Source organism: Heliconius melpomene, chromosome 4 (assembly GCF_056956725.1).
Source record: "Heliconius melpomene rosina isolate 202511_hmr_F chromosome 4, ASM5695672v1, whole genome shotgun sequence".
Taxonomy (NCBI): Eukaryota; Metazoa; Arthropoda; class Insecta; order Lepidoptera; family Nymphalidae; genus Heliconius; species Heliconius melpomene.
In genome coordinates this window covers 7491832-7505707 of record NC_140392.1, presented here as the reverse complement: position 1 = coordinate 7505707, position 13876 = coordinate 7491832, and the positions used below count along the sequence as shown (strand labels likewise).

At 32.3% G+C, this 13876-nt stretch overlaps 2 protein-coding genes across 2 annotated transcripts; both read left to right on the top strand.

Annotated features, from left to right (window-relative positions):
* Nucleotides 1–58: 58 nt before the first annotated feature.
* On the top strand, nt 59–7691 carry CCT3 (chaperonin containing TCP1 subunit 3). Its single transcript, XM_085208140.1, has 12 exons — nt 59–222; nt 297–358; nt 452–628; nt 1361–1558; nt 1775–1899; nt 2582–2777; nt 3378–3532; nt 3948–4116; nt 4783–4875; nt 5047–5161; nt 5924–6102; nt 6612–7691. The coding sequence occupies exons 1-12, from the start codon at nt 192–194 to the stop codon at nt 6729–6731; spliced, it is 1620 nt and encodes a 539-aa protein (XP_085064266.1). The 5' UTR covers nt 59–191; the 3' UTR covers nt 6732–7691.
* Nucleotides 7692–9192: 1501 nt separating this feature from the next.
* LOC146539601 (uncharacterized) lies at nt 9193–13448 on the top strand. The gene is made up of 3 exons (XM_085185036.1): nt 9193–9291; nt 11916–12026; nt 12113–13448. The coding sequence occupies exons 2-3, from the start codon at nt 11931–11933 to the stop codon at nt 13286–13288; spliced, it is 1272 nt and encodes a 423-aa protein (XP_085041162.1). The 5' UTR covers nt 9193–9291; nt 11916–11930; the 3' UTR covers nt 13289–13448.
* Nucleotides 13449–13876: the final 428 nt, after the last annotated feature.

Here is a 13876-nt window from a genome sequence, read left to right as displayed (position 1 = left end):
AACTCAATTACTTGCAATTTTTTATCTGTTTTTAAAATGAATACTGGCAATTACTTGATTTTTATTTTATAATTGATAGCTTATACTGGCAACTCTATTAGTCACCACGCGATTTGAGAATTTGGTTGATTTTCTTTTCTGATAGTTTTCTGAGTTTTGTCTTTTGTATTTAATAAATTAATCTCAGCAAAATGTACGGACAACAACCGATTATAGTACTTAGTAAGTAAAATACTTAATTTAGTTGCTTTATTTTATATTCGTAACACATTATATGAATGTGAATTTATTTACAGGCCAAAATACAAAACGTGACTCCGGCCGGAAAGTTCAGTTGGAGAATATTAATGCTGGAAAGGTGAATATGTGTATAAATTGGAATAAGTAATAAAATTTTCATGGTAAATAATGGTTTGGTGCTAAAAAAAGTTCTATGTTATGTTTATTTTAGACGATAGCAGACGTTATTCGAACATGCCTCGGACCTCAGGCTATGTTGAAAATGTTGATGGATCCAATGGGTGGGATCGTAATGACAAATGACGGCAACGCTATACTCAGGGAAATCACTGTGCAGCACCCTGCCGCCAAATCCATGATCGAAATTGCAAGAACACAGGATGAAGAGGTTATAATTTATATATTTTTTAAGTAATTTGTTGTTACATCTCACCTGTTTTCAGAGTATCATAGAAATTAAAAAAAAATGTCTTAGTTAAACAAAAACATGCATGTAAACAGAATTTTTACTTATATTTATCTAGACTGTTTATCTACTAAAATGTAAGTGTCATGCAAATTCAGTTCAATTTTTTATTATAGCATTTCAAACATGCCAGTTAAGTACAAAGAATGGGTCATGTTGTTGATGAAGACAAATAATGCATCTAGTAGATTAGAATCTAGAGTCTAGTAGAGTAGAATCTCACTAATCTATCACTTTAAAATAGTAGAGAAACACAGAATGGTTGCATTACTGGATTGTATAATAAACTAATGCATTTCATAAATAGAAAATAATGTTTTTTGGTAACTCACTATTAACTAATATTAGTGCATAGTTTTAAAACTTGATTTAGTCATTTTGTTGGCCAAATTGTATTTCTTGCCAAAAAGATCTTTCTTGCATGTTTCTACAACCTGTTTTGGGATGGTGCAAAATAATTGAATGTTTTTATTTATATTGTGCCGGATAAGTGAGATGCTAGCTTCATGCCTTTATTATTATCTTTTTAAATAATTAAAATATGAATAATAAATCACAAATATGTTATAAATTAAACAAAGAATAAAAGTTAAGCATAATATAAATGCCTGGTACATACATAAGTTTCCTGAATAAATACATTTATCTATCCAGGTTGGAGACGGCACAACATCTGTAATTGTCTTGGCTGGAGAAATGCTTGCTGTGGCTGAACCTTTCTTAGCCCAAAACATTCACCCTACAGTCATTATTAGAGAATATAGGCAGGCTTTAGAAGATGCTGTCAAGTTGTTACAAGAAAAGATTTCCATACCTATTGATTTGAATGACAGGGAGAAAGTTAAAGAAGTTGTGAGTATTATATACTGTTTCAGTTTTATTATTTATTTTTTTGCAACAAACTGTAAATTAATTAATTACAATGTGTTAAAATTGCTATATGAGTTGTAATTTAGTAGATGGAGTAATGTACATGACTGTATATTAAATAAATATAAAGCTAAACAAAAGTAATTACTATAAGTTATTTGAAATGCTATAAGCATTGTTTAATATGTAACATTTCAGATCCGTTCATGTGTGGGGACTAAATACATTGGTCGCTGGGCCGATCTTGCTGTGGACATTGCTTTAGATGCAGTGAATACAGTCACCATCAATGACAATGGAAGAGTTGAAGTTGATATTAAAAAGTAAGTGTCATTTATTACCATAGATATTCGTAGATAGAGTACAAAATTTTATGTATACTTTTGTGGTGTTTGTTTGACAAAGGAAATTTTTGAAGCTTTGAAGAAGAAAATGTGATTAATCTCCTTAATATGCATAATAATTATGTAAATTTTCTTTACATGACTAAGATTTTAATGTGAAGTTTACTTTGTTAGACAAAGCATTTTGTAAAATTCTTAATATTACCTAACTAATTAAAATGAACATAACATAATAAGTAAATGTAAATAACCAAAGGAAAATATAAAAAAAACAACTAACCAAGCCTGTTTTATTATCAACGTAAAATAAATATTTAAAAGTTTTAAAATTAATGTTAAATACCGCGCTATGCCTCGATACCAGAGCGAAGAAATGAAAATATAAATTTAAATAAATATTTCATTTCCTTGAGTGGGGATCGAATCCAAAACTAGTTGCATTTACAGTCACACTTTGTGTTTCTGTTCTCCACCTGTGTTCATTCCAACATCCTCAAATTTCTATGTGAAATTTTATTACAATCCAATCAGTGGTTTGGCAGTGATTGCATCATAGACAGACAGAGTTACTTTCAAATTTATAATATATGTATGGATGACTTGTCAAAATATCGCTTATTTTTTTATTGATTATATTAAAAAAAAAAACATTTATTTTTAGTTATGCCAAAGTAGAGAAGGTCCCTGGGGGTACAGTCGAAGACTCCAAAGTACTAAATGGTGTGATGTTCAACAAAGATGTCACACATCCTAAAATGAGAAGATATATTGAAAATCCACGCATTTTGCTGCTTGACTGTCCCCTGGAGTACAAGAAAGGAGAAAGTCAAACAAATATTGAAATTGTTGGTGAACAGGTTAGTATTCCACTTTTGTTGATTTAAATCTAAAGAAGTTGATTGTTTTAAATGATTTTAAAGTTATATTTAGGAACAGAGACAACAATAAAATGAATAATACACATAAAAAAACAGTTTGGCATAGTCTAAATGCTTCAATTTAAAAAAAAATCAGCTTCATGCTGCACTTAACAGGGTAGGCTGAGGGAACCTAGTGCTTAAAAACTCCATTCCCCACCTACGCCTAATTCTGGAGGAGCGAGCGAGGAAATTAAAATATAAATTTGAATAAATATTTCATTTCTTTGAGTGGGGATTGAACCCACAAACAATCGATTTTACAGTCACACTATCTGCCCGTGCACAACGGAAATGCAAAATCATATAGACAAATTGAATAATTAAATAATTATTAACAACGCAATACACAATAAGATCCTGTTACAAATCATAAATCACCAAACCCTAGAGGCTTAATTTCCTCCATTAAGAATCAAACTCAAAACTATTGCATGCATGCATTTGTAGTGCGTGTGTAATACGTGTGTGCCCTCGCGCCACGACTCACGCCTCATTATAAATTATGATTTCACTTATTATTATTTTTTAATATTCCAGGACTTCACAAAACTTTTACAATTAGAAGAGGAGCATGTACAGCGTCAGTGTGAAGACATCATAGCGTTGAAACCTGATGTTGTAGTCACTGAGAAGGGAGTGTCCGATTTGGCACAACACTATCTTGTCAAAGCTGGTATTACAGCTCTTCGCAGGTAAATGAATAAATTAATTAAATATTTTTTTTATAAATTATAAGGTGTAAAAGATGTTGTTTAAGACGAAGAGTTTTTGTAAAAGAGTATACTGAATGAAGATGATCTTGCTGTTCGATTTATGGAATTAATGTTGGGAGTGTTTTATTATGCATAAAAATATATTAAAATAAAATATATTTTTTTACTTTTTTTTAAGTGTTGTTTGACATCAAGGCAAGACAGCTTTTTGGAAACATAAAAATGTAACCATTATTTAGGAAATAGTAATATTATTTCGTTTGTTATGTGGAAATACCAATACCCGGTACCCGGGTACCCGCTATATGCTGTATCTCGCAAGTATGTAACAGCGTTAAGCAGAAAAATATAAGTAAAAAACATTTTCAATTTACTTTTATAATATTTTGTTTAGATTACGTAAAACAGATAATAATCGTCTAGCGAGGGCGTGTGGCGCTACCATTGTCAATCGCACTGAAGAACTCAAAGAATCCGATATCGGTACTCAAGCTGGTTTATTTGAAATTAAGAAAATTGGAGACGAATACTTTACTTTTGTTACTGAGTGCAAGAGTCCTAAGGTTTGTAAAGTTTTTTGTATTGAAAAGTTTGTCTATAGTCTATATATCTAGTGCTGAGACACTCCATCCTCTGCTTTCTGCCTGAATTGGAGACTGCATGTGAAGTAGTGGGACTCAATACTGCATTTGGTCTACCAGAGCAAATGGAAATAATTTATGTCAACCTACATTGATTGTTTGCAGTAAGACACTTTTTGATACCTTTGATAGTGCTAGATAAATAACTTTTTACTGTATACTGTTGGACTGCTGTTATTTTTTAATTATTTATATTTTTGGTTTTGTCGAAGTGTGGTGTTAGGTTCTGTTATTTAATTGTAAGCTGAAAATGAAGTTTGGATTATGGCTTATTATATCTTATCTTGTCACATGCTACAGATGTGTGAAATAAAAAAAAAAAGATATAAATTCTTTAAGAGACAAAGTAGAGCCAAGTGGAGAGTGACTAAGATATCTATTTACCCATAGAATTCTAACTTGGAAATTCATTATTGATATTTTTCTACCAGGAATAATTTGTGTTATGTTGTTTACATACATATTTCGAGTGTGTTAATATTATATTTTCTGTGCCGTTTTTGTAGATAATTTTTGTGATTCACTTATTATTGCAATAGTTTTCGTAATATTATATTACATATTAAATTTTTACTTTTTTCCTTATAGGCTTGTACAATTCTACTTCGTGGAGCTTCCAAGGATGTGTTGAATGAAATTGAAAGAAACCTTCAGGACGCCCTTCATGTTGCTAAGAATTTGGTAAATATAAAAATATATTTATTAATACTCTTTAAAATATAATGAACTTAAAAAAGTTCATTTCTTTGTTTCTTTCATTAAAATTCATGAGATTTAAAAAAAACAGATTTTACTTTAAAAAGTGTTATCTTTTAAATCTTATATTTTACATGTAATATTGTTTTGTAACAGGTATTGAACCCGCGTCTGGTGGCCGGTGGTGGTGCGGTAGAAATGGCGCTATCTGGTGCACTCGCAGCTAACGCGCCTCGGGCTACCCCATACCGTGCTGTTGCTCAGGCACTTGGTAACTATGGAATTAATTATTAATTTTAGTATTATGAAGCTATTTTATATGGTTAACTTGTTTTTGATTGTTTTCGTCCTTTGGCCTTGTGGATGACGGTTTCGTATGTTCAAAGTAACTCTAACTGCAAGTACTTTGCTAAAATGTCACATTCAATGGTTCAACCATGGCTTGTCTTAATTGACAAAAAGGAAAGAATATCGGAAGTGGAATGTTTTACACTAGATTCCCTTTCCCTAACCTACTATATTACGCTAGCGGACGCGCCCAGCTTCGCATGCTTATTTGCACCCTTAGGGGTGAATTGAAATAAAGCATGAAACACGTCTTCAATGAAATATTTTTAAGAGTCTCAATTTCAAATCTTATAAAAATCAGTGGCGATTTAAAGATTTTTCCATACAAACTTTCAACCCCTTATTTGCACCCTTAGTGGGGAGAATTCTAGAAAACGATGAAACACGTATTCAATTAAATACTTTTAAAAATCTAAATTTAAAATTTTATAAAAATCGGTGCCGATTAAAATTTTTTTCCATACAAACTTTCAACCCCTATTTTACCCCTTTAGGGTTAAAATTTTTCTAAATCCCTTCTTAGTGGATGTCCAGATTACGAAGGTAAACATCTGTCCAAATTTCACTTTTCTACGCACAGCGGTTACGGCTGTGCGTGCGTCTTACCTCAGTCAGTGAGGACAAGTCTTTTTATATATATAGATATGGGATACAGCGTGAAACAATTTTCATATTTCTTTTACAGAAATAATACCCCGTACGCTAGCGCAGAACTGCGGCGCCAACACCATACGCACTCTGACAGCGCTGCGCGCGCGGCACGCGGCCGGCGGTGCTGTGACGGCTGGTATCGACGGAGAGAGCGGGGAGATCGTAGACATGACAGCTAAGGGGATCTGGGAGCCATTGGCAGTCAAGCTGCAGGTGAATTACGATTAATAATACTTACTTACCCTAGCTCAGAACTCTCTCTCCCACTCTCTATTAACAGGAAGATAATAGACTTGGCCGCCTAGGGGATGTGGGAACCCTTGACACACCTGTACAATTACAATTTCCAGTATTATAATAACAACAAAAAGTTTATTAGTATTGTGAAAATAAGCATAATATTTTATTTACATCTTGTGCATAATATTTTAGCTTTATTTTAAGATTTTCTTACCGTCAATTATTTTAAACATGAGTAGAAAAATATACAAAAGTTTAGAAAGCCTTACTTCAGTTCGTCCATGACTACTTTAAATAAGTTGTGGGTTCAAATCTCCATAATAAAAACTATTTTTTATTAGATTGTAAAAAATATAAATGTCACTAACTATTAAACTACAGGTATATTCACTCCACTCTATACAACCCTTAAAACATATCTTAATATTTTTCTTTTTTTTTTAAATTGTACTGAAGTTAATATTTTCCTTTCTATACTCCAGGTATACAAAACAGCGGTAGAAACAGCGATCCTCCTCCTTCGTATCGACGACATAGTCTCCGGTTCCAAGAAGAAGGACAGCGAGCCAGCTGGTCCAGCACAAGCTGCCATGCAAGAATAAATGAACAAATTTAAATATTATATGCTTTATATTAACGTGGATCTTTTTGTGTGATGATTTTTTGTGTCTGAATTTTCTTTCTTTCTGTTCATTTAAAAGCATATTATTATACACTACTTCAAATGTATTACACTAACATTTTTTTAGAACAATATATGTAGGGTATCATATTATGTTAGTATGCAATTATACATGTCGCGCTATGAACAAACCTAGTGCACTAGAAATAGGTAGTTAGGTAGTGTAACCGATCAGAGCGGACCTTATGTTAGGGTGGAAACTACCTATCTATATCTATCTGTGCTATATGTTGAGATATTTTCATTTTTAGTAGACTATGAAATCACAAAATTGAAAATATAAAATAGAATAAAATAATTTTTACGATGCAAAGTTTTTGTATTTGTATAATTTACTTATATAGTAAAAGAAGTATAAATAAAATAGTTATATAACCAGAGAGACAAGGATACAAATTATACTGTCACATAAAAAGATTTACGTATTATGTTCACATATTAACAAGGGCCTTGGCTGAATGCGATAGATTGTACGCTAGGAGTGAATGAAAATATTATATTTTACACCTACGCACCCTTTTAAGCAGAAATAAATGAAGTTTTAATTGTTATAATGTTTGTTTGTTCAATAAATTTGTACTACAAAATCATTTGTCATTTATAATATTATTTAGTGGAAAAATTGTGTCTTTTTTTTCCATTTCAATATAATAAAAGTTTTTCTTTTATAAAAATTTCAGCCAAACCGCATAAAATAACTACTTAATATTTTTATTAAGAATAGCTTTTAAATTTAGTGCTAATAACACTCTTTATGTTCTAAATAATTTAGTTTTTCGTTATTTATGGTCACATTATGTCGTCGCTTCGAGTGCGCTATGTACGGAAATGCTATTTTTTAATAATACAATAATAGTATTAAATATATGTCTTAATAAATTTTGTTTTGTTTTATTTTGTTATACTTGTAAATTCATCCCAATAAAGGGGGGCCCTTTTTGGGGGCTATGTTTTGATGAAGTAGAAAAATGAAAATAATTCAGATTCTATTTTGGAATCCACCCCACAGACATCGTCTTTACAGTCAATCAGTCTTTACCTTAATCTTAACTATATATTTATTTATTCTTTTTTTGTGGATTAAGAAAGGTGGAAAGCTTCCGTTGCGTGTTATATTATAATCTTAGTTTCATCTAATTTAAGCTAGCGGGCGAAGCAGCAGGCAGCCAGTAGTTAATAAATAAGAGTTCAACTCTAATACCTGTCAATTCTGTGAAATAGATACAGACATAATAGATGAGTAATATAACATCGAACTCTACATACAGTGTTAGAGTTTACTATATACAAAATATACACAATATAAGTTGAAAAATGACCTTTATATAATAATAATAATCAGCCATCAAATTTTAAGGTTATATATTGTCAAAATGTTATCGTCTCTGCGATTATAACTCGATGTGGGCACCGCAGGCGACACGCCTGTGGGTTTACACGGCTAAATTACAATATACTAATTTTCACCGTTAGAAAATAGTGTCCATTGCTGCAGTGTATTAAAAATTATATTCAATTATTTTTTTTAATAATAATTATGGGTTTTAGATATCTAGAAAGACGACAAGAGATATCTCTCACTAGGATCTATGCCTTTACATATATATCACAAAACTATAAGACATTATAAAATAATAATTTAAGATCTAGTTTTAGAACTAAGTATATTGGAAAGATTATGTGTTTAACGTAGCAGTTATAGATTCAAATTTCTTATGGAGGATTGTTTTTTTTTCCATTTCGCCTTATATCCTTTACTTTTACCCTTACTTAAAGAGAACTTGTTTTAATCCCCACTTTCGATCATTCGAACGCCATGCAAATTATAATGAAAATTCAATGAATACGTACCTACTGAAATTATTGGATTGTATTTTGATTTTATGAAAAGTGCTATAAAAGTAATCTACAGAATATGGAAAAAATGGAAATGGGCAGTAAAAATAAAGATGTTAAAAATATTTGAAATATTATTAAAAAAATCCCCTTTGGGTTTGGTTTGGAGTAGCAGCAGATCGAGAGCAGTAGAAGACGTTGAAAGAGTTACGGTAAAATACACCAATCGAAAGTAAGATGAATTGTAAATGCTTATAATTTTGTGTTTTAAACTTTTAATGGATTATGAATCATCCATATTAAGTGGGCGCAATAATTAATTATTCGTCCATTTGTCGCGCATATATTTAATGCAAGACTTATGTGATTAGATCAAATTTGCCAAGTTTTAAATAAAATAAGAATCATCAAAATCGATTCACCCAGTTTTTTCACCCAGTTTTGAGCCCCTGAGCCTCCTCCTTTAACAGAAGTCGGTTAACAACAAAAAAATCAATGGACACATACCGATTTCATTCACAAAACAGTCATATACCGTGACCGATCAGCGACCGCCGCATTGAACTCCCGACCCTCCGTACTGCGCCCGAACTGGCATATCGACACTGTGTTTTTGGACTTCGGGCGGGACGGACTATGAATAGGTGAGTAATGAATTATATTACTTAATTACAAAAGTAAAAATATATTACTATCAATTATATGTGAATAGATATTTCTGTAACGACGTAGTAGCGCCATATTTTAATATCATTGTTGACAAAAGTTTTTTTTTTCTTATAAAAATTGCTTTAGATATAAACAACTAAACATTTATTAAATGCAACATACATCAACGCGAATGCTAAAAACTTTAGAATTAATCTTATCAGTTAATTGATGAATATGCATATAATTTTATATTGAAATAATTTTTTAAAACTTTCAATTCAACTGTGCTATGGCTGCAGCTCTATTGTGTTGCGGTTATCTTTTTTTAAAAAAATATCAAAGCCTGTTATGTTACTATAACGAATATTTACACATGTATTACTTATAAATACTTACTATTACACTATAATTAATTAATTATCTAAATGTTTTAAAAACCTAATCAGTACATCTACATAAATAAAAATAATATAAATAATACTTAAGTTATCAAAAACATCGCTTAAATTCGAGACATTGCGCCTTATGTTGCGGAATTAAACGACACACTTTGTCTACATGAGCGAGTAATGAAAATGAATGAAATATAATCATTTACCTAAGTGAAAATGGAACCCACTAGTCCACTACCATGGCGTTTAAAGTCAGTTTTAAGGAATATAATGCAATTGATTGTTTGAAGCCAGTTGTGGCGCAGGGCCACAAGCGTATGTCTGTAAACGGAACCGGATGTGGGTTCGATTCCAAAACGAGGAAATGAAATATTAAATATTTTAATTTTTTCGCTCCGGTGTCAAGGCAGTGTTGTATTGTGTGTTCCGCCACTCAACACAAGATGTTTTCAGAATTAGGAGGAAAGTGGAGAGCGGAGTGCCTTAGCATTAGGCTCAATTCTGCCTATCCTGTTACATGCGGGATAAAGCGTGAAGCTGAAAATATATATATTTAAAAATTCAACTAGAAGAACTATTTCCACCAATGAACAAAGAAGTGGGTCAACAATTCAATAGAAAGATAACGGACATTGGACTTTTTGTCAAAATAATAGGCTATATGGACCAGAACGAGTGTAGTGAACTTTACATGTGGCGTGGGAAAACTAGACAAACTCATAAGATTTTTCTATTTATAGCCATTTTAAATGTAATATAATTAGAAATTGCATTAGTAAGTAGGTAGGGCCCAACCTTTTTTTATAATTTACAGTATTTACCATATTTCCGATTTGAAAAAATCCAAAAATGAGATTAAACTTTATTATTTCTATATAATTATTTTTGTTTATTAATGGTAACAGTGAATGGGTAGTTGTTTATAAACTCTTAAATATAAAACACATACTCATTTGTCGTTGGGTAGCGTTAATAACTAAAAATTTTAATAATAAATTTTTAGTAAACGTTATTTTACTACGAGCAATAAATGAATTGGGACAAAACGTATAATACAGTAGAAAAAGCTATAATTTCTCGTATTTCATAATAAATAACAATTTTCTATTCCAAATTACATTTAAAACAATTAAAACACTATCTCTACTATCACATATACGAACAATAAATATTTAGGTAAAAGCATTCGAGGTCAAAACATTCGTTTTTTCATATTTAAGCAAATAAAATTCACGGTTAGGTGGACATTTGGAGACTTCCGTTGATTTCATCGCGTTTCCGTTTCCATTGCGCCTGATGGACACAAATCACAATATCGTTGTACAAATTGTAAAGCATTATGAAATTGTATAGAATTAAAACTAGATGTAGAAGAATTTATTTAGATACTAGTGAACGCTTGAACTATACGAATATTTATTAAATATATTTATGAAATTATTTTCGGTTCGGTTCGGTTCGGTTCTTTATTTATGACGCTTCGAGCGTGCCAGTTGAGCATTATTCACTTCGCCAATGTCACGTTGTATGGAGAACACGAAATTATTTTCAATTTTCAATAGAGAGATGCGTTAAGCAAGCTCATTTTGGGTGACGTTTTCTAACAAACTTTGCAAATCGTTGCTTAGCAACGGTCGCATAAATTGCGGAATAAATTGCATGTCAAATTAATAAGTATTTTAATATATTGATATATATCGAATATATTACAAATATGAGAAAATAAAGTATCCTATGTTCATCCCGAGGCCCTCAATATATGAGTATTTTATCACAATTAAATTAGCGGTTTGGCCCTGATTGCGTAAAAGACAGACAGACAGACAGACAGAGTTACTTTCGAATTTATAATATAGGTATGGATAGCTCTTATAGCATGAAAGTTGAATAAGTAATTATATGTGTGCTGTGTAATTTTTAAAGGAAAATTATTTTCTTAATCTAAATCTTTAAGAGTTACATTTTGTATTTTTTATTAGTGCTAGGCATTTTTAATTTTTTATTATATAAGCGTAGTGCTAAGATTCTCCATATTCCACTTTATATTTAAAAATGTAATATTTTCATTAGTTCAGTCCACCAATCTCATAACAAAATCTACAAAGGGAGGAAGATAGATAAAATAAATATATCGTTTAGTTAGTTTAGAAAAGGTTACATAAAGATAAATAAAAGTAAAGAATATTATACTTGTTGTAATTAATTATAAATATATTTTGTTACAGTGTACTTGCTTCAAAATGAAGACGATCTCAATATCTGTTATTTGGTGCGCGGTTCTTGTACAGTCGGTGTGGGCTTTTGATATCCAACAAAATTTCAATCAAGAATTTAACGTAAGTATACACATATAAAAAAAGGGCAGAATAATTTTAAAATTATAATAGGTATTATATATAATTTGTTTTTATGTCGTTTTCAGGAAAACTCTGCAGACATTGCCAGAGGTCGTAGAGATGTAATTGAAGAAGAAAAGTTTTACAACATCAGAACGGACAACAGAAAAGATGTGAATCAGCACACCCCATGGCTTCCCGGACCTTTACCTTCAGAAGACCCAACGACAAAAGTATCTTTAACCAACGATGCTCAACAGTCGGCGCAAATGTATCAAACTACAGAAACCGTAACAGACAAGCCAACGGGCCGAGGAGCTAGAGCTTCCAACGAAAACTGGATCAAATTACCGTTTCCGGGCCGCGATGACCATTCAGACGATATCTTAACCCCGCCTCAGCCGTCTGGCGATCTCATTAATTCTAGAATGCCTCGTGTCAATTTCGTGACCCAGAACAAGGTACTCGAGGCTTCCGAGTCGAGGAATGATAAAGAATCGATACAGAGACCAACAAGAACCGATGATTTAAGAACCGAATTCGTAAGACCCGAAGAGGAGAGAATGCAGTACAAGCCCGTGTTCCCGAGGCAGGCCGTTTATTATCCGGAAGACAACAGGCGGCCTTACTACGATGATCGATATTATGGTGCTGACGATTTATACAGGCGTGATCCCTACTATGATTTATATGATAGCAAAAGGTACTACCCCGGGTACGGACCGAGAGTGGACAGATATGATGAAGCGTACGATAATTATGTTCCGAGGAAGCCCAAGAGGATTATTTATTATGCTCATCTACCGGAAGTTGTTCGAACGCCGCCAAGTGTTGATTTAAGGTATCGGTACTCTGTTGACCCCTATAGGCGCGTTGATGACGACTACCTGGCGAGAACTGGTAGGTACGACTATAGGTTTAGAAATAGATATCCATATTATGCTCCAGTACGGAAAGATGAGAGAAGATTTGGATATAGAGACTTAGCTAGTTCTAGTACTAGCAATAAAGACAAGAAAGTAGATGAAAAAGTCACTCCAACGCCCGTTCTGCCTCAAAAAGACGAGAAAAAACCTATGCCAAACAATAATAGAAACGGTAACAGGATGATAAACAGTCACCAGTACCACGACAGCGATAACTCTTATAAGGATCTAACTCACAAGGCATTTAAAGACCAGAATTCCGGCGACACCTACCTCAGATTTGACGAGCCCTTATTCCACACATCCATAGAAGATCCATATCAAAGGAAATATTAGGCCATTTCTCATCACCGACATGTCGTTCAGGTGTTTTTCACAAACAATTTGAAAAACATCAACGGCATATAGCAATCGGTTTAAATAATAATCAGTATTAGTTTTAAAGAGATTAATTTGGAGAATGTCCATGTAATATGCAAATAAATGTAATAACGAATGGTTTTGTTTAATTACAAGAAGGGAAGAAGAGTTCGCGACAAATTGTACAAGTAATAAATCGACCGTTCAAATTAAAACACGCGGAGGGTGAAGATAGATTTCATTAAGAATTAATTAATGTCATTCTTAAAGCGTTTTGTTTTTCCAGGGGAATAAAAAACATCTGTCGGGAAGTCGTAGGAGACGTTGTCTTAAGGTAATTAAGTAATAAATTTTGCGGCCGGGAACATCTCGAGGTGGGGGCCAATTACGGGGCGCGTTTAACAAAATGGATGTTTGGACTCACAGGCGCCTTATTACGTGACTAATGTTGGGTTCTAATAACGTAATGCATTTTAAAATGCAATTGGTATTGAAAATCCTCCAAAAAAGGCTAATTTTGAATCTGGTTTTCATTTTTTGAAAGCGTTCCTCACATGCTGCCTA